Source organism: Streptopelia decaocto (assembly GCF_964273445.1).
Source record: "Streptopelia decaocto genome assembly, chromosome: 12".
NCBI classification, from domain to species: domain Eukaryota; kingdom Metazoa; phylum Chordata; class Aves; order Columbiformes; family Columbidae; genus Streptopelia; species Streptopelia decaocto.
In genome coordinates this window covers 277,280-302,369 of record NC_138667.1, presented here as the reverse complement: position 1 = coordinate 302,369, position 25,090 = coordinate 277,280, and the positions used below count along the sequence as shown (strand labels likewise).

The 25,090-nt window shown below is 51.3% G+C and overlaps 2 protein-coding genes across 10 annotated transcripts in view; both read right to left on the bottom strand.

Annotated features, from left to right (window-relative positions):
• Nucleotides 1-5,747: 5,747 nt before the first annotated feature.
• On the bottom strand, nt 5,748-19,569 carry REEP2 (receptor accessory protein 2). 5 transcript variants are annotated; one of them, XR_014185187.1, is made up of 10 exons: nt 19,485-19,569; nt 19,204-19,276; nt 16,038-16,114; nt 14,923-14,991; nt 14,588-14,708; nt 13,934-14,047; nt 13,429-13,576; nt 12,975-13,132; nt 11,071-11,221; nt 5,748-6,593 (listed from the first exon to the last, which is right to left on the bottom strand). XR_014185187.1 is itself a non-coding variant. In XM_082063294.1 (9 exons), the coding sequence occupies exons 1-9, from the start codon at nt 19,514-19,516 to the stop codon at nt 11,147-11,149; spliced, it is 867 nt and encodes a 288-aa protein (XP_081919420.1). In that variant the 5' UTR covers nt 19,517-19,569; the 3' UTR covers nt 8,422-11,146. The 5 variants fall into 5 exon arrangements, 2 of the variants coding, with proteins under 2 accessions (XP_081919420.1, XP_081919421.1); XR_014185188.1 differs by lacking the exon at nt 5,748-6,593 and adding an exon at nt 8,422-10,355; XR_014185189.1 differs by lacking the exon at nt 5,748-6,593 and adding an exon at nt 8,422-9,974.
• A 3,717-nt stretch (nt 19,570-23,286) lies between these two features.
• The window catches only part of KDM3B (lysine demethylase 3B), a 53,976-nt gene continuing 52,172 nt past the window's right edge, over nt 23,287-25,090 (bottom strand). For all 5 annotated transcript variants that reach the window (XM_082063901.1, XM_082063903.1, XM_082063905.1 and 2 more), the window contains one exon: nt 23,287-24,614. In XM_082063901.1, coding sequence (XP_081920027.1) covers nt 24,534-24,614 — 81 coding nt within the window. In that variant the 3' untranslated portion in view covers nt 23,287-24,533. The remainder of the gene's footprint in view (nt 24,615-25,090) is intronic.

Below are 25,090 nucleotides of genomic sequence, written 5' to 3'. Positions count from 1 at the left end.
GGGTCCCCGCGGAGCTCCAGCCCCGTGCTCCCCGCGCGCGGCCGGCCGAGCTGCCAACGAGCCTGCGCGCGCAGAGCCGGGAGGATGGAGGTTTCACAGCACAACGAGCCTGTGTGCGCAGAGCCGCGAGGATGGAGGTTTCACAGCACAACGAGCCTGCGCGCGCAGAGCCGCGAGGATGGAGGTTTCACAGCACAACGAGCCTGCGCGCGCAGAGCCGGGAGGATGGAGGTTTCACAGCACAACGAGCCTGTGTGCGCAGAGCCGCGAGGATGGAGGTTTCACAGCACAACGAGCCTGCGCGCGCAGAGCCGCGAGGATGGAGGTTTCACAGCACAACGAGCACTGTGTGCGCAGAGCCGGGAGGATGGAGGTTTCACAGCACAACGAGCACTGTGTGCGCAGAGCCGGGAGGATGGAGGTTTCACAGCACAACGAGCCTGCGCGCGCAGAGCCGCGAGGATGGAGGTTTCACAGCACAACGTGTTCGGCAGCTCGCCAGAAAGAGGAAGCTGCATTTTCAACAACAGCCAGCAGACCGGGCTGCGCACCCACCATCGCCAGCCCAGCACCAGCACCGCAGGAGCTCGGCTGCGCTTTCCACGAGGCGCCGCTGGCAACAGGAGAGGAGGCTCAAATTCAGGAGTCACGGTGCTCTAACAAACCGGCAAAGTCCAAACCCATGCCACTCATTAACTGCTCCTGTAATAATTCTGCAGAAGTCAAGAGCTGTTGTACCATTTCTGAGTGCAAAACAAATACACAAATACACACCAGTCTTCTGGGAAAAGGAGGATCTGAAATGTCACAGGCATATACAGAATAATACACATAATTTTTTTTGTATATGGCCAGAAATACAGACGAGCACCTTCTATTTACTACATAAAGATCTCGGCTCCTGACTGCTGGGAACGTCAGCTCTGAGCTGGCTGGCGCTGAGGCAGCAGCAAACCCGCCGCCCTCACGGGACACCGCGCAGGGGACGCCTGGCGGGTCTGACGGGAAACCGACAGCAAGGGGGCAGAGAGAAACCCCACCTAATGGGAGCCCCAAAGGAACAGCTGCTCTGGGGGGGAAAATAAAGCTACGCTGGAGTTCAAAGCCAGAAAGGACTTCAACTCAGTCAAAACCAGAGGCTCAGTCCATTGCTGCTGGTATTAAGCTCCAGTTGGAGACCGCGATCCATCAGCTCGAGACCTCAGCACAATGAAAACACTGTATGGAAAGATGCCAGCAGAACCCGCTCAGTTCCCCGCTCCACCGCACAGCGCCAGCAGAACCCGCTCAGTTCCCCCGCACAGCGCCAGCAGAACCCGCTCAGTTCCCCGCTCCACCGCACAGCGCCAGCAGAACCCGCTCAGTTCCCCCGCACAGCGCCAGCAGAACCCGCTCAGTTCCCCCGCTCCACCGCACAGCGCAGGCAGAACCCGCTCAGTTCCCCCGCACAGCGCCAGCAGAACCCGCTCAGTTCCCCTGTTCCCCCGCACAGCGCCAGCAGAACCCGCTCAGTTCCCCTGTTCCACCGCACAGCGCCGGCAGAACCCGCTCAGTTCCCCCGCTCCACCGCACAGCGCCAGCAGAACCCGCTCAGTTCCCCTGTTCCACCGCACAGCGCCAGCAGAACCCGCTCAGTTCCCCGCTCCACCGGCACAGCACCAGCCAACTGCCCTCACAGCCATTCTTTCCTCCTTTTCACACACCCTCTGTCTGTTCTCTGCACCACAGGCTTTTCAGTAAGCAAGTGGAGTTCTTGTCACCCGCCCTTTAAGACTGTAACTTCTTCCTCACCAACCCGATATTTCATGCCCGGGTATAGGAGCTACGTAGCACTGAGTACACATTCATGTTTCTGCACATGTGCCCAGGAACAGACACTCGCCATTCTCCAGCTTTGCACACGTGAATTCCTCCCCAGCATTTACACGCAGCTCGGGCAGCTCTCCCAGGTGCGTTACAGCAGCCGACTGCTGTGATCGGTACCCGACCGCGGCGATCGATCGGAACCCGACCGCGGCGATCGATCGGTACCCGACCGCGGCGATCGATCGGTACCCGACCGCCAGGATCGATCGGTACCCGACTGCCGTGGTCGATCGGAACCCGACCGCCGGGATCGATCGGTACCCGCAGGAGCGAAAAGGCCACTGAGCAAATACACCTGTGGTGTGAATCCACACCCCCCGCTAAGAGCTGCGAAGTGCACACACCCAACTGAGAGGCGACATCTCAGTGGGGAAACAAAGCCAGGACAAAACAGTTTCAAAACTTGCGTTGATTCTTCCACGGCAGAAATAGCAGGACTCTATAGTAATGTTCGTATCTTTATTCAACAATGGAGAGGGAGAAAGGCAGAAGAATAAGACACATAAGACAGACATGAAGATAAATTTAAACGATTTAGGAGCACAGTTTGAGAACATAACAAAACAGCAGCCTTTTAAAGAAAAATATTCACAGGCATCAATAATAATAAACTGGGGCAGGGGGTGGAAAGAAACTATGTGAATTCACTAGTAAAGAACAAAAAGCCATACCTGCAACTCATAAGCCTGTAAACCTATTCTAATGACACACAGATTTCAATTCAAATTATGAGACATTTACCTGTCAAAATAAACTGGAATTAAAAAGTGAATAACTAACTTCCAGAACCTCTCTCTCCCACCCACATCAATAACTGAGCCTCTATCAAAGCAACTTTTGTTTAGAGGTGCCACCATATACTTGTGTTCAGTTATGCTTGGAGCACCACATAGAACAGCAGCAATGTCACATGCAAAGTTTAGTCCTTGGATGATGCTTTTTTTGCCAGCTACTACGATCTTCAGCAAGTTGATACAGCTTGAACAGACATAATATAATGTGCTTTTCCAAATACTCTCTAACCACAACAGAAAGGCTGTATTTACAGGTTCAAGATCCTTGCGCCTCCAAGGGGAACTTTGCCAGGAAAGCCACTTCCAGCAGCAATGCCAGAACAACCGAGAAATGAGGATTAGCTGCCACCCAGCGGAAGGAAAGCACATCTGCATCGGTAAAAGCTTTTGTAGGTTACTCTGGGGGAAATGGAAGAACAACAACGGGCCCTTTGAAATAGAAGAAAATTAATGAAAGCAAAAGAGCAAGATGTGGAAAAGAGAACACATGATTTTCTTTAATAGTGTTCACAAAAGAGAGTGTAAAAAGATACCTAGAAAGAATATGGGTAGGAAAGCAAGCAAAATACGAGACTGGAACACCTTGGGGTTTCTACACTTAAGTCACAATACTGCAGCAAGTGACCAAACTTTTAATGATTCTACAAAAAAGCCAGTGAAAGAATGCAAACAACTCCCTCTCCCCAGAACAGCCCAGCGATGCAGCCCTGTCACATCACCCTGTCACATCACCGTGCTCCGGAGCACAGCCAGCGATGCAGCCCTGTCACATCACCGTGCTCCGGAGCACGGCCAGCGATGCAGCCCTGTCACATCACCCTGTCACATCACCGTGCTCCGGAGCACGGCCAGCAATGCAGCCCTGTCACATCACCCTGTCACATCACTGTGCTCCGGAGCACGGCCAGCGATGCAGCCCTGTCACATCACCGTGCTCCGGAGCACAGCCAGCGATGCAGCCCTGTCACATCACCGTGCTCCGGAGCACGGCCAGCGATGCAGCCCTGTCACATCACCGCGCTCCGGAGCACGGCCAGCGATGCAGCCCTGTCACATCACCGTGCTCTGGAGCACGGCCAGCGATGCAGCCCTGTCACATCACCCTGTCACATCACCGTGCTCCGGAGCACGGCCAGCAGGTGACAGCTCAGGAAGAGGCGTTCCCAGCGCGTGCGGATTCCAGACTGGTCACACAGACTGGGATGCTGGGGAGCTGAGCGCTGGTATCGCCTCCGATCAGCCGCTGTGTTCCTGTGGCCAGCTCAGAGCGGTCACAGCAGCTGGCGTCCACAAACATCCGCTTCTAAATGCAGTTTAGATACTAGTTAATTCAAGACACCCATTGCCCCAGATTAGCAAGTGATTGCAGCAATGCTTTAATTTCCATTCAGTTGCTAGATTCCCCGGCAGGGCCTACGGAAAAAAGAAAGCTTGGAAAATACTGTGATTTGGCTTTGGCAAACTTATATCCAGCACATTTCCTTATAAAACTGGCATTGAGCGTTGCGAAGTAAAGAGCCTTTACATTAGCTCCGTGCTGGCAGAGACAGCCGTTCGCTCAATAGAAGGCTTAGCCACGCGAGTCCTTTCCACCTCCCTAATAACAGATTCCATATAAATGTAATTACATCACTACCGAGTGTTCCCTGTAACGCAACAGATGCTCTCGGGGTCTCAACTATGTCAGGGCAATCCACAACTTGTAGCTCCTGCCTGAAAGCACTATATTGTTTATTTAATTCCGACCACATGATGGGAAAATAGAACAGAAACGTCTTGAGATTTTGTACAAAGTCTGACAATAAAGAATCCCCAGCCGTATTCTAACCTTATTTCTCTTTCCTGCAGTAACCTCCTGGTGCGTCCTGGACCCTTCTTCAGTCTGCACCTCCACCCGTGACGCTGCAGGTAGAACGCCCTCCCTTTCCAAAGCAGAGGGAATCTCAGGCTGCCTCCCTGCGCCCGCGGGGGCTTCCACACATTCTGAGACGCAAGGGCAGATTCTCCATGTACCTCTGGCTGCTTCCCGCACAACCTCCGGCACATCGGCCTCTCCTCCTGTTACAGTTGTGTGTTATCAGCAAACTTGCTGAGGGCACACTCTGCCCCTGACCGTTAATGAAGATGTTAATGAGGAGCAGACCCAGAGCCGAGCTGCTGGCCCCCAGTTCGGGACCCAGCACCGCCGGGCCCGCCCGCTCAGCGGCTTTTATCCGCCCCACCGCGCGCTCCTCCGGCCCGTACTTCGGCAGCTGGGCCGTAAAGGTCCTGGGCGAGACAATGCCGAAATCCCTGTACTCGTATGATCTTGTATGGTTAAGAAAACACTCCAACCTGTGTGTTCTTCAGAATTCTAACTCTCTGTTGCCATGGTCACAAATTACCATAGTAACCGTTAGATACATCTGTATTTTTAGATTAAAATTGCTTCTATTTTCACAGAATATAGATCCAATTGAAAGAAACTGCCCATTCTTATCAGGAGATACAATAAAATTCAGAGTATAAATTCGGGCAACACTACTAAAGTACACAAACACACAGAAACTGGTTAATTGCAGTGGGGGGAATCCATCACAAACACTGCATTTACAAAGCTGGTCCCTGCAGCTGGAAAATGGTTTGAATGGACAACAAGAAGATCTGTGGACAGTTTTGCTCCAACACTGGTGTCTCAACGAGCGCCCCTGGGAGCGGCCCAAGCGGAGCGCCCCGCGGACCGCTGAGCGCACAGCCCCGCTGAGCCCCGCTCAGCGCACAGCCCCGCTCAGCGCACAGCCCCACGGTCCTGCTGAGCGCACAGCCCCATGGCCACTGAGCGCACAGCCCCGCTGAGCCCCGCTCAGCGCACAGCCCCGCTCAGCGCACAGCCCCGCTCAGCGCACAGCCCCACGGTCCTGCTGAGCGCACAGCCCCGCTGAGCGCACAGCCCTGCTCAGCGCACAGCCCCACGGTCCTGCTGAGCGCACAGCCCCATGGCCACTGAGCGCACAGCCCCGCTGTCCGCACAGCCCCGCTCAGCGCACAGCCCCGCTCAGTGCACAGCCCCGCTGAGCCCCGCTGCCCCGCTCAGCGCACAGCCCCGCTCAGCGCACAGCCCCGCTCAGCGCACAGCCCCGCTGAGCCCCGCTCAGTGCACAGCCCCGCTGAGCCCCGCTGCCCCGCTCAGCGCACAGCCCCGCTCAGCGCACAGCCCCGCCGCCCAGCCAGCGCGGCGCCCGCGGAACTGCCCGCAAACGCTGCACCGAAACCCAGCAGCCATACGGAGCCGCTGGTTCCTGTGCCTCAAGGAAGGTCATTCAGTCACCTTTACCTGGAGAGATCTATCTCGGCTTCTCCATTCTCTTACTGGGCTTCCACTCAGCCAACGCCATCTCGTACATAGCTCAGCAAGGTCACATATCAAAATAAAAAGTTCATTTGTGTGACATTCACATCATGTGAGAAAGAATCTAACAGAGGAGTCAAAAGTGAAGAGTCCAGCAATCCAGCGCTTTCCCAAAAAGACAGTGGCACGAGTACAAAAGGTCTGTATTCAATACTAGGTTTGATGATCAGGATAATTTGCCTCCTAATTTTATAAAGTTACCAAGAATCTTCAACTTGCTTTCTTTTTGGTAAGTTACTAAGCATAACTGACGCTAAAACCTTGGTTCCCCTGTATTTCGTGTGCTCGCCGCCAGCCCGGCCTCCTCCCCGCCCGCCGCGGGCGGGACCGGGCGCCCGGGGGTCGGTGGGCGCGACAGCGCGGCTGCGCCGCCGCAGAGCCCCTCCTAGGCGTCTCGGACAGGCACGTACTACACGAGACTCGAACTCCTGCTCCTTCAGGGCTCGCTCGCTCCTGCAGCCTCTCCACAAACGCGCTTCTGACACGATCCGGCTCAACGCTCTTGTCGAAAGGGGCCGCAGGGAACTCGTGTCAGCCAGAACCCGCTGCAAGGAGAGGGAAACGCGCTGCCGCCACCTGGGAATCCAGCCTTACGCCTTATTGTACAAGCCACTGTATGATTCCGGGTCGTAGGATTAAATACTGGAAAAAGGCTAAATTTCATCTCTAAAAACCAGTATTTTTCATGTGTCCACAGTCAGAAAAACAGAAGTAGTCCTTTGCTTAATGAGAGAAAATGTAAGAAACATAGTCGGGTCGTGAAAGGATGGGAGCTGAGAAACAAAGCAACTCTACCACAAAGTTAATCCAGTCTGAAATAAATCAGATGGCCAGACTCAGAAACATAAGGCTGGAGAATCAGAAACTCACTAAAGAAGAGTAAGAAATGAAGGTGTTCAGTTGAAGCGCAGGGTTCAAAACCGGACAGTAGCCTGCTCTGTATTTTCCTATTTCTTACCCACCGTGGAGGATACTGCCAAGCAAAAAACCATTTTTCCCTTTTATGCAGCAAATCATCAAGTTTCTCAGAAGGGAAACCACAATTCACTATTTTCTTTTCCAGCAGCAGAACACTGGCTCATTATAAACCATGGAGATACAGCATTTCTTCCCAGAAGGCGGTCACGGCTTCACTTTGTGTCTCGCAGCACAGCCACTGTAGGATGATTTTTAGGCACACACCTGTAGCACCTCCCCGCCCCCCACGTCAAGTACAATTCTCGCTTACTGCGTTTGTGCTCAGGGGTATTGGGAAACGGGCACAAATGCTTACTGAACACAGTGGGTTCTACCACTAGATGAAGATTTAACCATTTGCTTAACTGCACAATGAAGCCCACAGATGATGCTGAAGAGAAACCACATCCCAGCACTTCCAGCTGACAGCACTGAACAACAGCTGAGTTCAGCATTCTCATTAACGAGAGAATTTCTACGCAGCCCATGCCACCCAGCGCAGAACTGCGCCCAGAGACCCGCCCAGCGCCCCGCAGGGAGCGGATCCGCTCAGAACTGCACCCCGAGACCCGCCCAGCGCTGCGCGGGGAGCGGATCCGCTCAGAACTGCGCCCAGAGACCCGCCCAGCGCCCCGCGGGGAGCGGATCCGCTCAGAACTGCGCCCAGACACCCGCCCAGCGCCCCGCGGGGAGCGGATCCGCTCAGAACTGCGCCCAGAGACCCGCCCAGCGCTGTGCGGGGAGCGGATCCGCTCAGAACTGCGCCCAGAGACCCGCCCAGTGCCCCGCAGGGAGCGGATCCGCTCAGAACTGCACCCCAAGACCCGCCCAGTGCCCCGCGGGGAGCGGATCCGCTCAGAACTGCACCCCGAGACCCGCCCAGCGCCCCGCGGGGAGCGGATCCGCTCAGAACTGCACCCCGAGACCCGCCCAGCGCTGCGCGGGGAGCGGATCCGCTCAGAACTGCACCCCGAGACCCGCCCAGCGCTGCGCGGGGAGCGGATCCGCGGGGCCTGGACCCCGCAGCCCGTCGGGGCGGGCAGAGCGCGGGGAGCGGATCCGCGGGGCCCGTCCGGGCGGGCAGAGCGCGGGGAGCGGATCCGCGGGGCCCGTCCGGGCGGGCAGAGCGCGGGGAGCGGATCCGCGGGGCCCGTCGGGGCGGGCAGAGCGCGGGGAGCGGATCCGCGGGGCCCGTCCGGGCGGGCAGAGCGCGGGGAGCGGATCCGCGGGGCCCGTCCGGGCGGGCAGAGCGCGGGGAGCGGATCCGCGGGGCCCGTCCGGGCGGGCAGAGCGCGGGGAGCGGATCCGCGGGGCCCGTCGGGGCGGGCAGAGCGCGGGGAGCGGATCCGCGGGGCCCGTCCGGGCGGGCAGAGCGCGGGGAGCGGATCCGCGGGGCCCGTCCGGGCGGGCAGAGCGCGGGGAGCGGATCCGCGGGGCCCGTCCGGGCGGGCAGAGCGCGGGGAGCGGATCCGCGGGGCCCGTCCGGGTGGGCAGAGCGCGGGGAGCGGATCCGCGGGGCCCGTCCGGGCGGGCAGAGCGCGGGGCCCGCGCAGACGCTGTTCTCGCTCCGGGCCGGCTCTGCTGCTCGTACCGCACCGCAGGTAACGGCCCCTGGCTCCACTCCAGACTCTCTCAACCCAAAGCCGTTCACCTCCTACGACTGACCCACTCACCCCCAGCTTAATGGTATCGAGCACCAAAGCCGAGTAAAAGACACTTGGCACAGGACTCAGTTCAGGAAGACAAAGGTAAATCCAAATGCCAAAACAGTCTTAGAAATTCCTCCTGAGCATCAAAGCAGGAAGAGTTACTACAAATGAACTGATTCTAGAGAACGTTCTGGAAAGTCACTGTATGAACACTGAATAAGCCCAGACTAGGACAACGCGTAGGAAGCGCATGGAGTACACGGCATACGGGGAGACTAACCAGCCCTCGGCTTCCACATCAAGTCTCTCACAATGATTTACATAAATAATTTGCTATGGACATTTTGAGTTAAAAAAGAGAAGAAGAAAATGAAATGTTGTCATAGAGATATTTGGTATATAGAGAATAATTGTTCTATTTTTTGCAGTACAGTAAAACTTCAGTCAGCAATTCATCACAGCTGAATTTTCCACATAATCAGTAAAGATTTTTATCCCTCCTATGGAAAGAGGAGTTTCATTTGGAAACAGAAAGAATTCCCGCTTCAGGACATGCTTTTGCACACATGTACAGTGTTTGCTAACAAACTGAAAAGAACAAAATACTTGCGCGGTTTGTTTTTTGTGAAACTCAAAACTCAAAGCCAAATCCAGGGTTTTCTACCGGCCGCTGGATAAGGCTTTGTGGATAATTTGAGTATTTCTGACAGGATGCAAGTTTCTGACATGGTCTGTGAAGACTTCCATTTTTAAAAGCTACAAATAAAAGTAAAACCAATTTAATTGGCTTCCTAAAATAACTAGACAATACGTAACAATTTGCCACCAAGACAAGAGGGAACAAGAAAAAATTCAGTCCTAATCTTCAACTTTACGAACTTTTGAAGCCCTGTTCTTTAGGATAGAAATACTTGTGGAATGTTACTTGCAGAAGTGCTTCTATACATTGTCAACAGCAAAATACTGGGTTCTGTGAGACTCCACCGTAACTTCAGAAACGTGACAAGAGCCACGGGCAGACGCCAACGCCTGCGCCTGGAGCCGAGCGGCCCCCGGCGGGGCCGGAGGGTCCCCACGGCAGATGCCCCCAGCAGGAACGCTCCTCCCGCAGTGCCCACCGACCGCCGGCACCGGCTCGGGACCGCGCTCAGCAACGGCAGCAGAGCAGACCCGCGGGCTGGCGCGACGCGCGTCTGCAGCGCCCCTCCCACAATACAGATTCTTCATTCGATACAGTTCTGTTCCACGTGTTACGTATTTCTCGAGTCTCAGGACACTGACAAACGTGGCACACGGTCAGACAGAAAATTCGTGCAAGGGCTGCAGTGCAATAAAGCAAGAGAACTGATTAATCACAGCACTGTGCCCCACTCCCTGCATTTTATCCCCCGCGAACAGCATCCAGGGTTTAGCGAAATCCATACATCAGCTCTTCGTCAGTTCTCACGCCCTGAGGACTGGATCTCCTCAAGCTGAGAGACACAGGCTTCTGAAATTCTCAAGGATGCCCACAGACCATAGTGAGCCAGACTTTCCCGTCATCTGCCAGAATGAGAGAATCTGTCTGTAGTAACAAGCATCAGGATGGCGTGGAACTCAACCACTAAATGGCAAAGTAACGGCCTCCCTGCCCACGTGTCCCGCCGCACAGGACGCGCCGCGCTCCGCCGCGCTCTCAGGAACCAAAGTGAACAACAGAATCTGAAAGTAAATTCAAGCAGCTTCAAAAAGAGACAAAATCTTACAGATGCCCGACTTCCCTTCTCAAGAGTTAACTCTTACAGATACCAGTATCTACTCCCACCACATGTGCATATAACAGCAAATTTTCTTCATTACTCAGTTTTTCAATTATCTCTGTTCACCTTCCAGAAAAAATAAAAGAAAAAAAAAAATCTCTTCATCTTCCAGTACTAGAAAGAGGAACACAGCACGCTCCTCCGTGAGCCAGTCCTCTGTGTTCAGAAGCGCTCAGCATACGTCCCTTCAGTCACGTTCTCGAAGGGGATGGATGGACAGGTACGGCCCACTCATAAGGAGGATGGATCAGGGTGGGCACTTCTTAGCAACACAAAGCTGCAGAAGAACACCCAGAGCAAGAGAAGACGTTTTAGGCTGCCACCCACCCCTGTGAAACTTCGGTGTCTACTATTTTTCCAGCTTCCGTGCAATGGATGTCTCTAACCCTGGTCAGTTCTTCTAGCAAAGATCCTCCCCAACTAGGGTTACACGGTGGGAATTCCAAAGCAACAGGCTATGTACAGACACACCAGCATTCCCTCCAGGAGAGAGATGAAAAGGAGAAAATTCCTGAGGATGTGTATCCTCTGCTCCACTTTCTGAATCCCAGCCTCCCCCTTGCCTTGGAATGAGCTCTACAAAGCAGTATCTGTTATGTACATGAACCTCAGCTCACTTCCTTTGGGGAGCTTCCCCTCAAAAGCCACAGGCAGGTCCGGGGCAGCGACGGGCGCTGGGACGGGGAGGTCTCCTTAGGATGACTCGCCAGAAGCAAGAGAGCCTGCAGTTTTCTTCTTAGGACGGGCTTTCACACTTCTTACTGGAAGCTGAGGAGAAAGAAAAAGAGGCGTCTAAGGTTGGTTCGATACCTAAATGTCTAACAGAAAGATACAAGAACGCAGAGTGAAAACAGGAGAAAACTACAACACCACGTTGACCCTATTCACTTCATCTGTTGTGTCAAAAAGAAGGCTACCTAACCATTCCATTTTTTTTTGGTTAGTATAACAAATCACTCTGATCCAAACCATGAAATCGACTCAATCCATCAAACAGCAACCAGGACAGGAGACACGCTGAAACAGGACAGGTGTGATAACAAAACTGAAGTCATCTGTCTCCACAAAAGCTTAGACATAGTGATATTTCTAACTGGTAATACTGGTGTAACGCTCCACTGCTATAACTCTTCTGCCTCCTGCCATCCGAAACACCGTTCTGTGAAACATGTAGAAACATCTTGAACTAGTTTGCACACTTTACTCCAGTGTCTTTCATTCCACATACTGACGCGAGTGCCTTTATGATTCACGATGCATTCATCCCTTCCCATCAACCGCAGATCTCAAAGACCACCCACAATTCCTACATCTGAACCAAAGATCCAAACAGACTAAGCATAAAAACCAATATGCCTGCAGAGGGCTTGATCAGAATTTCTGTGTTCACAATAAACAGCATAGAAGAGTCATTACTGTCTTTTCATGATTTCACTTGAAAAATTCCTCACCAGGAAGCTGGGAATCAAATTTTGTTCCTCTGTTTCCCCGCTTCTGTTTAATACGCTAGAGAAGAAAGCAGAGGGTCAACTCACAAGTAAGCCTTGGGCATTTAACAAAGCCCCGGCCTGATTTTAAATGCATCTTTAGACATACACGTCCATCCTTGGAGAGATTCAAAAGCTGTCTGGACACGGTCCTGGAAACTGGCTCTCGATGGCCTTGCCTGAGCAGCGGGGTTGGACCAGGCGCCCTCCAGAGCTCCTGTCCAGCCCCGCTCTCCCGTGACGCTGTTCGAACCGCACTCACACACACAGGCGCTCCGAACGCTGTAAATCAGGCGAACGGTACGACTCACAATGATGCGCTAATCAATTACTTTCCTCCAAATTATTGAATATTTAGTCTGAAAAGCCTGACAGTGTGACCCACTCAAATAGCATTCTTTATCTTAATTAAAAATACAAAATGAATTTTGGAGTCTGAGTTGAATCAAGCAAACGGCAACCCCAACTTCACAATAAGGGAGAAGCATTTTATCACATATAAATGAAAGCACAAGAAACATTCGAGTAAGAGTCAAAACCTGAAAAGCAGTGGGGTACGGGGAGCTGTGATGGAGGGGAAATTACATTGTCCTATATCTAATATGTAGAAGTTCAGGAAGGCCTAAGAGGGAACAGAACCGTTGCATTTTAGATGAGGAGAAAGCAGCTGTCCCAGGGAAAAGTCTCACAATAGTAGCATCTATTCAGACTGTACTGACAGGAGAGAGGATACAGGAACAAAACTTGTTAAAAATACCTAATGCCCCACTCTTCAACACAAAACCTGAATGAAAGCAAAGCTGGGTCCTGGCTTACGACAGGGGCTTACAGGCACAACAGGAATAGCAAAGCTGGAGACCAGTATAGCAAGTAGGTGGCAAGTCCTCTAACGCAGGACTCAGCCAGCAAAGACTTAGTCCAACCAACTTTATATAAACAGTTTTTAAATGCACTGAAGCTATGAAGCCACAGAGCCTTCCAACAAAGCTCACAAATCACGGTCTGTGTTTGAAAGAATCTACACATCAGCTCACCTCAGTTTTCATCACCTTCTTAGGAGCTTTGAGACTCTGGGTACGTTTCGGAAGTTTGTCTCCTCCATCTTCATCCGATGGGTCCGTTCTGGTCTCTGACGGGGTCCCGTTAGACCTCTGCGCCACGCTGCTCTCCTCCCCCGAGGAGTAACAGGAAGCTGAGGAATCAGAGAGGAAGTTTTAGCAAATACTTCGGAAAAAATCACATGAAGTCTAAAATGGCCCTTCCCGAAGGACCACATGAGAGGGAGATGTCAACAGTCCTTAAGAACGATCACCCAAAAAGTACAGAGACATGTTAGAAGATGGGAAGGGACTAAGGAAGACAACGTAAATCCTCCCAGATGATCTGGCATCGTGTAGCCCTTCTGAGAGCCAACGAACGGAAGGTCCCGGGAAGCCGTCCCGGCTCACCACGAGGCCCCACTCAGGGTCCTGCAGCGCCGTCCTGTACCTGAGTCCTCAATGGTCTCAAGGCGACTCCCCGCCGCGGGGCGCAGCTGCGGCTCGTGGCTTCGCAGATGCACGGTGTCCTCGTCCCGGATCAGAGTGAGATCCTGCATGCTGAAACTCCGCAGCTTCTCAGACAGGACTCCCTGGCCCTAAGAGGACAGAAAAACCAGGGTCAAGGGCACTCCGCCTTCACCAAGATTATTTCACACGGGATCACTCAGAAGAAGAGGAAAGGTGCCCAAATCCCCACCAGGGTAGTCCGGGAAAAACAGAGAAGGGAAAAATAAAAGACCAACACAGAAAAAGTTAAAGCAAAATCCACTCCACTCTCCCTCCACTTTTCATTAGTCAAAGGATGGGATTAACTGCAAGGCAAACTGGAGGAAAGGAAACGTAGGGTGGTGCCAACAAGTAGCAGTACCATAACAGACCCAAAGCAGCAATTGCTGGTACACGAGACTAAAGTGCTGGGGAATTCCTGAATGTGACAGAAGGTGTTGCATTACCTTTGCAGCCGCAGTAACTGCTGCATTGGCAGCAAGGTTTAACCCTCTCTTGCCAACTCGCATCATGGTTTCATAGCTCTTGTCACGAGCCTGAGTAATGTATTCATCAATTTCCTAGGAAGGCAAGGTGGAACACAGCATTTAGCTCCCCATTACAAACGTGACCAAAGCCTCCCCACCATCACCCTTAAGGACTCAAAGCTCATCTGGATGCCTTTTTCCAGGCTACCAGCATCGGCTGTCACAGGCTGCAGTTTCCCTGCTACTTACGGAAAGCTTGCAAATGCAACTTCTACTTAAAATATGCTATCTCCAAATTGTAACAACTGAAACAAAGCAGTTGCTTAAACCGACAATGTGAAAAAACAGCAAAACCAGCACGGCTACAGAACATGCTGCTCCCACCGGGATTCCAGGAGCTTAACTACTGACAGTGACTCTGAGGGCTCGTGACACCGGGTTAGGCAAACTGCTGTCTAAGCATTAGGCGAACTACTGGCTACGTTACAGTCTTCAGCAGCTGCAGCATGACACCGTGTCAGAGACAGAATCCTTCTACGTCCACTAATGTCAGCACAAGCATGATTCACGCATTTCAGTTTCTATTGCGGCAGCTCCCACACGGGCCAGGACAATCCAACAACGAGCAAGTACCTTCTCCTTATTGGAGAGCGTTGGGTGCACGAACTTCCTGTAGAGGACACTGGAGCCCTTGGTGTAAGGGGAGAGCAGCCAAATCACAAATGCAATTTTCAGCTCGAAATAAAAGGGAAACCTGAGAGAAAGAGGGAAGGAAAAAAAAAAAGAGAGAGAGAGAGAGAGAGAAAGATGGAGAACGGGAATCAAGATCAGCACAGAGACAGATGGAGATAACTGGCAGAGAGCAGCACGGGCGGAAAGAGCAAAGGCAAGACAAGGGCTCAGAAACAAAGGAATCGATATATATCAGGTCAGAATAACAGAACCCTCTTTGGAATCCTAGGACATACCTTCTTCGAGTCTCATTTAGTCTTTCATCCATAGCCATGAACACTCCATAAACAGGGCATCTCTCAGCCCTGCAAACACACCAAATTACAATCTGATAGCTACTCTCATCATTCTGAAGTTTGTTCAGAGTATCCACTGGATGTTAATATCACATTAATTTCCCTCTCATTTTCTAAACTTTTCCACCACGTATGTCAATAGGTCTCGAGCTCCTGCTGAGGCTGGTGGCCACGCTGCTGGACCGGCCCAAGGGAAGAGGCGCAGGCAGCACGTACGTCTTGCATCTCTAACCCTCACCCAGCGACGCCTCTGGGAGCAGAGACTGAATCAAGTGAATGCAAACGCCCTACACTCTCTATCGGCAGTGAGAGGCTTCTGTTTTCAGCAGTCCCTTTTAAGTACGGGAACAAGCCAAAGCTCTTGTCCTTTTCAGATCTTTTTCTGCTTTTCAAAATTAATGCAGGAATAGGCAAAACTGCCGAGCGCTTTTGTAAGGCATGTGTAGCCATTTCATGTTTCTTCAAAAGCTGCAACTCCTGACAAGTATTCTCTGAGAAATGTATGCAAAGCTCAGACGTTAACACAACGAAGAAACTGAAGATATCCTGTTCCAGAGGTTCAGCTGAAGAGACGTAATGATGATTTGTCATTTTTGCCATGTTGCCACATACTGCCAGTGACAGACAGCACTGAAAGGATTAAGAACTTGCCTCCCCCAGCGCCAGTGGAAGAGAATATTATCACGGAAAACACCCCCCAGAGCACAGTCATGCACCTGACCTGCTCCTCCACACAACAGGCTCACAGAGCAAAACAGGTCCCTCCCTTCTACCGCCTTTTTTTGAAGTGTATTTTAGACCACTGTTTCTCAAACTTGATCCTCTTACAGACGCTGCGTATTTATCCAACTGTCTGCAAATGTAGGAGATGAAACAGCTAAGACAGCAGCTACTACCCACGATGTCTACAAACCTGCCGACTCTCCAAAGGGACTGAAAACTCCCGAAGGAGAGACATTTCATTCTTGGCATGCTAACACTACTCCTCTCTCTTTAAAAACCAAACCAAACCAGAAGAAAAAAGAAAAAACCAACCATGCCTCCAAGGAACTCACCAAGAGAGAACAATGTCTGTGAGCGTCTCCACAGTGGTGAAAAAGGCAAACACGATCCAGTACATCATCCACTTCACCTGCAAGAGAGAGGCCGGTCAGCGGACTCCCTTGGGAACGCGGACACAAGCCGAGCGCGCCCTCGGCAGCAGTGACTCATCTGCACACACCCCCACGAGCTCCACGGCCAGAAGGCACCTGATTAGTGTAATATACACACACACATACACAGAAGTTTAGTTTCAACTGCAGACCTGTATTTTCTTGATTTAAAGTTTCTCCTTGGGAAGACAAAAAGAAAAAACCCAACAAAACCAACAGATACAGTATTTTGCTCTAACACATTAATAAACATTCTTTGCCTAAATCGTTACTGCTAGAAATTACATAAGCGTTTCTCTTTTCTTTTTACATAGCGGCTCAGTGAGAGGTAAGAAAGAGAAGAACAAGCTGCATCAGCCTCATCATCTTGTTCGAGCTCTCGAGCACAGTTTGCCAAGCGTCCTCCGTGCTCTTGCCGTGTCTCTGCCCCTCACTCCCTGCTCTGGAGCAGCAGGTACTTCTCCCAAAGAAAACACAGTCACTTCCTCCACACGCACACGCTCACACTCACACTCTGCTGTTCTAACAGCAGCTCTCAGCTACAGGCCAATTGTTCCTAAAGAGGAATAAAGAGCACCCTGTGCTCTACAGCCAAAAAGAAATACAGCTCTCAGATAAACTGGAAGGATTCAACTTCTAGCTCTGGAAGTGAAGAACAAGAAGAGCAGAAAGTTGAGGGGAAGAATCACTAATTACTTTTTCTTACGATGTTTGTAATCCGCAGATTGCAAACACCTTCGAAAACTGAGGGTCGAAGCCGGCTTCTTTCAACCCCTTAGAAAGGAGCCCGGTCTTTGCTGCTCAAGCTGACAACCCCCAGCTTCAGCTGGGTGCTCATACGTCGCTTCCCAGCTCGCAGCGAGAACCAAAATAAATTCAGTAAATGCAAAAGTGTAACCGGAATGTAGATTTGACCAAAGCTGAAGATGACACGTAACAAGAAATCAGTTACTTCTAAAACAGTCTGTGCTACTTGAAGTAGTTTGTCAGAGCTGCTCAAGGACCGTCCAGTTCAGGCCACCGGCAGGAGAGCGAGTCCCCGCCCCAGCGCCCGCTCCAGCGCCCGCTCCAGCGCCCGCTCCGCAAACCCCGCACGGCACCACGGACCCGCCCGGGCAGCCCCCGGCTCGCGGGCCGCGCCGGACACGGCCGGTTTTCCCCAGCGCTGCGCTCCCGCGGAGGACGGAGCAGCCCCCGAGCCCCCCGGAGCGCCGGGGATCAGGCAGCAGCCTGGCAGCCGAACACTTATTTCTGGTGCAGCCCCCTCAAGGAGAAAGGGTTTAGATGTAAGATTGATTTGAGCAGCTCAAGTACATTTTATTGAACCAACTCCAGCATTGTCACTGAAAATAAAAACGAGAGAATTTCCTGCTGCAGTGCTTCAGCTGCTGTCGACTTCCAGAAAACTACATCAATGAAGCACTGAACAAAAACCAACCCCAAATGCCATACTTCTCCACATCAGCCCTAGCGGGGCTTACAACCAGATCATCAGTTGATATTATTGTTAAAACAACTTTATGATACTCAAGTACTCTATCCTATTTCTTTTTCACCATCACATTGGGGAGAAGTCTTACTGGAATTTAGGTAACATCCACCAGAAGAAAATCAGACACATACAATATTTACATTCTGCAAGGAAACAGCATTTATGCACCTCAACAGTCAACTATCCACGGAAAACGAGTGGGTTTTTAATGTAAAAAAATGCCTACAAATTCAAAGGCTCCATACTCCTGAATCTTTGAGCTCCAGAACAAGGAGAGTGTAGGCTGCTCTAAAAAATTAGGTTTGGGATTTTTCTCCCCGCAAGTTCTCAACAAAACAATTTAAAACTCAAAAATTTGTGTCTGTCTTAAAGTTAACACAACTCTGTAAATGCACCACAATCGCTCCATGAACCAGAATAAAATTTCGGGTAAAAAAAATGCATTTCATGCAACAAATGAAGGTCCCGGGCAACTGGAAGGTCAGAGGAGAAGGCGGCCAACGAAGACAACAGCAGTACTATACGACCTCGTACACAACTTCAAAGATGACTATGAAGTCAGAGGATGATGAGATTATTCAGATAATTTTTTTCATGCTTTCTTTTCAGTTTCTAATGTTATAAGTAATAAACTTCAAGTTTAGTGAGGCTGCTCGTATTTCTGACTACACCTCCAATACTCAGTTACCAGCGTCTGCTGAACACTCACAATTCACCCTCTCTGCCGAGGCCAGTATTTAAAGAAAAGCCACAGAACACCTCAGCCGGTTGCTGTGGCTGTAACGCTGTTCCCGGCGAGCGAGACTCACCTCAGCTCCTTCAAAAAACAGGGGCCTGAGCTTTAAGCCAACACGTAGGAAAGGTCCAGGCGATTCTAGAGGCCTGAAACAGCACGAGGCAAGCAAGGGCTGCATCCCGCAATCTTACTGTTGATGTGTCATCTCGTAAGAGCACACAGAGCCAGCTGGATGAGGAGGTTAGACTGCACCACAGAGCAACACTGACGAGTTGTAACCCATTCATCTGTTACCTCTCTGCTCTATCAGGTTATTCCTCACTCCAGATAAACAGAAACTCATCCCACCCATAAGCCAAATAGCTCATGTCTCCACTGATCAACCTGAACACATCTGCTGTAAGAAGATGGCACGTTACATCACTAAAAAGCATTTGTTGTTTTAAATACAATAATTGTAACAACAGTGTAGACAGAGAAGGGGAAACGATTCCGGAAAGAGGAGGATGAAGTCTCGGCCACCAGAAAACACTGATCGCAAGCAAGGCTGCCAGAAGACACACAACAAGCACAATTACTCAGCCTTTTGGAAGAAAACAGAAGTAGCACTGAAAATGCAGTAAAACGACACGCAGTAAGGATAAAGTTAAAGGGGAGAACTTGTCCTGGGCTTTCAGATGCTTCCAGAAGGCAGCGTTCCCCTGCTTTCCCTTGCCCAGCACACACTGAGAACAAACGGCCACATTCACGGACCGAAACCTCTCACTGTAGCGAGCGCCCTCCGGGGAACGTCTGCAGAGCCCCCGGGCCGCTGCCCGCCGAGCCCCGCCCGTACTCACATATTCCTTCACGTTCTTCGTCTTCACGGCCTTGTAGGAGGAGTACGCGGGGTACAGGGTGCCGAAGATCAGCCTGCGGGAAGAACAGCGCTCAGCGCCCGCCGCTGCGGCAGCGCCCGGGCCCGCGGCCGCCGGCACCGCCCTGGGGCCGCTCCGCCCGGCAGCGCCCTGGGGCCGCCGCAGCCGCAGCGCCCAGAGCCCGCGGCGGAAGCGCCGGCCCCGCCGCAGCCGCGGCCCCGAGGCGCCTGGGCCGGGAGAGGCGCCGCGCCCGCCGCACTCACACCACCAGGCGGGAGATGATCCAGGAGACCATGGCGGCGCGGGCTCGGCGGCGGGAGGCGGCTCCCGCGCAGCTCCTGCGGCAGCGCAGCCCCGCCCGCGCGCCGCGGGGAGGAGCCGGCGCGGGGCGGGGCCGCGCGCGGCCGCGGCACCTGCCGGGGCGCGGGACGGGCACATGCGCGATTTAAACCAGAGGATGACGGTCGTTTTGAGTGAAAAAGACCTTTAATATCATCGAGTCCGACCGCCACCCAGCGCTGCCCTGTCCCCCTCACCCCTGTCCGGAGCCTCCAGTCCGCCCGTCCAGCCCTCCAGGGACGGCGACTCCAGCATTCCCTGGGCAGCCTGTTCAATGCCCCACGGCCCTTTGGGGGAGAAATTGCTCCCCAGGTCCAACCTCAACCTCCCCAGCGCTGCTCTTGCCCTGGTACTTGTGGGAAGAGACCGGCAGAAGAGAAAGTGCTGGACGGAGGTCACAGATTCTTTTTAATTAAAAAAGAAAAAGCTAGCGAACAGTTGCGGTTCTCCAGCCAAGCAGACAGACCCTGACGGCACCATGGCAACGTCTCCGTGCTGGCCAACTGGCCTTTATGAAAGAGAGCAAAAACAAGGAGCTGCCTGGAGGAATTTTCCCATGAATGCATGAACTTTAGTATAATGAGCCATGATTAGAACCACAAAACATTAGCAACTTTCCATTACATGTGAGAGTTGAACACACAAGTGTCTACAGGCAGTGACAAAGAACATTTTGTCATAGTCTGCGTTTGGATGTGAATGGCCGCCAACTGATTGCATAAGGGACTGCACAATTCACACCCCTGCTGGCATAACTGCCCTACAAATGGGACAAGGGCAATCTGCTCTCACACAGCCAAATAACACCAACACGCACAACCTTCACCAAAATAATTGTTTCTAACCACATCAGTGTCACCTGGCAACAGGTCTGGTACCTGAACAATGTGTTCGTACTCAGGTGAGCGAGAGATGCAAATAGAAGAGAGAAAATGGAGAGATGTGGCGAGTGCGACGCGTGAGGAGCGCGGCGGCGCTAAACCACTGCAGCAGGGGTGGGCGGCACCTCAACTAAACGCGCCTTCAACCATTTGATGTGCTGAGGAGAAGTATGAAATTTACTGTGCATTAGAAATAAATGAACAAAAGCATATGAACATCAATATTAGCAGAGCAGGTGGTCTTGTGAATGTCTTAAGTGGCAGCTCATTGTTAAGTTGCATGTTGAGCTTAAGAGCAGCTTCAGGAAAGGTATTTTAAGCTATTATAGCAATTTACAGTTAGCAATATGTAGCTCAATTTCTTTCCATACGTTAAAGAAGAATGAGAAATTAATTTATTAACTTACCTTCCCACAAGGAGAAACTACTGGTACCAAAGGGCTATTTCTGGAACAAAAACCAGCTGCAAGTCAAATTAAAATAGATTAGTAGTAATCTTTTTATTAAATTACTAGTAATATTGTATAGTGCTATGTAATTAAGATCTTAACACCTAGCCAGGAAAGCAATTCATTGATTGTTTTCAAATTAGGAATGTATATTTTTCTAGAAGATACGCTACTGCTGAAATAACTCATGACAAGTTTGTGTTCTACAAATGGTTAAAATAGGCAACTAAATACCTATCAATTTATTCTACCCTAAACAATAAGGCACAGGAACCAAACTAACTGTTCTTTGAGCAGAGCAGCTTAAGCAAAGCTTCATGTAGGACAAGGCCAGGCCAGGTTCGGAGATCCCACTGAGGCTGAGGGTCCAGCAGAAGCTGCTGTAACTGATCACAGCAGGGTTTGGGCTGGAGGGACCTTTCCAGCGCACCCGACCCGGCCCCGAGCAGGGACGTCCCCAGCAGAGCCCCGGCCCGCCTGGCCCGGGCTGCTTCAAAGGGAACGTGCAGGTACCCGCTTGCAGACAAAACAATTAAATCCTGCTGCTCTGCCAAAGGATGTAGTAGCAGCTCTAGATGCAGCTGCTTCCAGCATCAACACGACAGACGTGCAGCGAGCTTCACAGTCTGACAATGCCATAAAACGTCCCTGCCCATGGAAGGCTGCAGCAGAGAACAGAAGAGAAGCACGTTTGGAACACAAAACAAACCCAAACTAAAGCCCTGCAGTTGTCTGGGTGTACATACATACACAGAGTGCAATGTGTAAGTAAGGTATAGTATGGACATCCATAAATATATGAACATTACATATTATCTCTATACCTGATTAGCACTAATAAATAAAAATACATGTGTTTGCAGATGTGCAATACATGCAAAGTCTATTTTGGAAATTCTGAAATTGCTGTACAGTAATGGCTAAATTTTAATTAATTGAACAGAATTCTAAGAGCTGACAATTAACAGCTTCTGGTCAGCTGAAGACCTTCTCTTGGTGGAAAACAAGCACGAATAGGTAAGTGGATTCTGAATCTACATAAATGCAATTTTGTGCCCCATATGAAAGAACTACCAGCTTGGAAAAAACTTACCCAAAGATGTGGCAGTCTCCATCCCCTGATGCATACAATCCGGATAAAGGATACGAGTTTTCATATGTAAGTTACTGGAGCTGATTTGCCAGATCAATTTACAAATGCTTCCTGTCCTCATCTGGTCTAAAATCTGGATTGCTACGTATTTCTTAATTTTAATCTGTAATTTTTGTGCTGATCATTCCTTTCATTTTGGCTGAATATTGCTTTAGGTTGATTGTACTCTACAATTAATGAAAGAGGAAATTCAGGAGACAGCAACAATGCTTGACAGACTCAAACCAAACAAGGGTTCAGCATGAGATGCAGAACTTTCGGTGTAGATCCCTGCACTGGAAATGCCCGAAGCTATTGCATTACACACAGCCAAGTCTGTCTTTTTGATCTTTACATAATTCTAATTGCTGTCAACACAGCACTACAGATGAGGGAAACACCTCAGCCACAATTAACCATTCAGAATGAGGTGCGTGCCCAGAGCACAACAGAAGCGCACAGGGAATTCTGCACAACAGAACGGCCCGTGGGTCTGGGATGAACCTTTTCGTGTGCAGGGACAGCCGAGCCCGTCCCAGGGGCAGCTCGAGGGGACGGCGGCAGCCGGGGCCGGGCAGGGAACCACTCGCGGCCAGCGACCACCCCCACAGCAAACCAGCTGCTGTGACCGAGCCCCCACAGCAAACCAGCTGCTGTGACCGATCCCCCACAGCAAACCAGCTGCTGTGACCGAGCCCCCACAGCAAACCAGCTGCTGTGACCGATCCCCCACAGCAAACCAGCTGCTGTGACTGATCCCCCACAGCAAACCAGCTGCTGTGACCGATCCCCCACAGCAAACCAGCTGCTGTGACCGAGCCCCCACAGCAAACCAGCTGCTGTGACCGATCCCCCACAGCAAACCAGCTGCTGTGACCGAGCCCCCACAGCAAACCAGCTGCTGTGACCGAGCCCCCACAGCAAACCAGCTGCTGTGACCGAGCCCCCACAGCAAACCAGCTGCTGTGACCGAGCCCCCACAGCAAACCAGCTGCTGTGACCGATCCCCCACAGCAAACCAGCTGCTGTGTGACCGATCCCCCACAGCAAACCAGCTGCTGTGACCGAGCCCCCACCACGCCAGCCCTGAGAGCCCAGGTCGGGTGGGCGGCGCTCCCAGCACACGCTGGGGACGGCGGGGAAAGCCCCCGCCCTCCGGTCGGACACCGCGAGAGCCGCCAGGCGCCAGCGCCACAGCACGGAGACGCCTCCCGGCAGGAACGGCCGCGCACAAGCCTGAAAGAAACTGCCCAGGCTGGTACAGTAAATGACTTTTATTTTAAAAAAATGAAATAACCGTGAACATATTAACAGGCCTGCAGGCGGCACTACAGTACAGCTGGATATAAGGTAGATACATTTCCCCATGTACCCGGACAATGAAATCCATTGCATCGATGCTGACATTAGTAAATTCTGAATACAGTTCTATCAAGCGGGAACATTTGACTTAAAATAGTTCTGGACAAAGTTGACACTGAAAGTTAACTTCTCCTTCGCTTGGAAAGCACTGATGTTTTCAGCTCGCACTGGTATTGGGTGAACTATTGCCTGCAGCCACCAGTGCAGGGCGAGATGTACAACATCTCCACGTGAGAACAGAGTTTATACTCCTTTTACTCTCATTCAGAGGACGCGGGGTGGCGTGGGGCGGGGGAGATGAGTGAGGAATACAGGTAAGGGAGGTGGGGGTCAATTTCTATTCACTCTCCTTTGGCTGTTTTTGTGCTATTTTGGACTGCTTTCTAAAAATCACTTATTGATTTTATTGAAAGGAAGACTAAATGTAATGCGCCTTTCCTTGAAAATCCAGGAACAGTTGTGGTACTTCAAAAATACTAAAAATATCTACTTTCATGAAATATTAACTGTTTCACTACAAACCTAGTTTTTCACTAAATACACAATTCTCCTATTTCTGGAGTCTCCTGGGGGGGAAAAAGTGGGTTCTCCCTTTACTTTTGCAACTCTACAGTGTATAGAGAAACGGCTACAAGAAGGGGAGTGCGGAGAATAGCTTTATTTCTTTTCCTTGGCCTGTATCTCACATGGGAAGTTTGCTTTAATTCCTGCAGTGGGGCTACGGCTGGTCACGCTCCTTCGGCAGCTGCCAGCCAGGTCTGCAGCAGGACAGCCGCCCCAGCACGTCCCCTCTGCCTTCGCGAGACTAACTAGGCATGAGGAAAACACCCTCCACACTCTTTATACCATTTCTAATCAAAATGTGCAGGAACACCAACTGGTTTCCATGTTCTTCCAATTTGCAAAAGGCCACAGGAAAGGGACATGGCACCTTTCATTAGAATCTGGAACTCTGCATGTAACAGTGCGACCTTCCATTAGACCTTCAGTGTTGAGGCAGCGTAGAAAACAGTGGCTGAAGAGTGTGTGTAATACTGCGCACACCAGCTCTCAGCGAAAGCCTCTGCCCCTGCACAGACAGTCGTGTGCAGTCCCCGTGTTCACCGAGAGCAAAAGGCTTACTTCACAGGGTTGTGCAATCAGCCGCTCCTACGATCTCGCTAGCTTGGATTCGTGAGCTTTCAGTGTGCCAACAGCATCCTTCACTGCATGGTAGATAATGTTCTTCACCTGTCACAGGAAAAAAGAAGTCAGCTTCTCGGGACCAGCAAGGAGAGTCTGACATGCCTACCCAGTCAATGACGGCAGAATTCTTGCCAGCCAGCAAGTATACACAACGTACACACTGTCACTGCTCCGGGATATCGACAGCACACATTTTAACAGTCGCCGTTAGACGGCAATTGTTTTAGACACCTGCACTGATTTATTAACTCATTTTCTGGTCACCCAGCAACATATATTTACTCATGAGAGCCAGGAGGAAATACACTATGGAGTCACACATATGAGTTTGTTCTGAAGAAGTCCTTGTCATCCAAGTCACTTACAGATTCACGTGAATCAAACCCAAAAGGAGCAAGAAAATAATATGGTTTAACTCTATGTAAATTAAGATGTCGCAACAAATTATCCTGTTGTCTTTGTATGGCGGCCAGAAATTCTTCCAATCTGTGCACCTTCCAGAAAGGCAAACAAGATCAGAG

Coding starts and splice junctions, on each gene's coding strand:
- REEP2 (XM_082063294.1), bottom strand. CDS start 19,516: ATGGTCTCCTGGATCATCTCCCGCCTGGTGGT. Junction 14,992..16,037: donor ACAGACATTGTTCTCTCTTG/GTGAGTTCCTTG, acceptor GTGTGTTTGCAG/GGCTGAGAGATGCCCTGTTT. Junction 13,577..13,933: donor CAGTTACTGCGGCTGCAAAG/GTAATGCAACAC, acceptor CTGTCCTCTTAG/GGCCAGGGAGTCCTGTCTGA.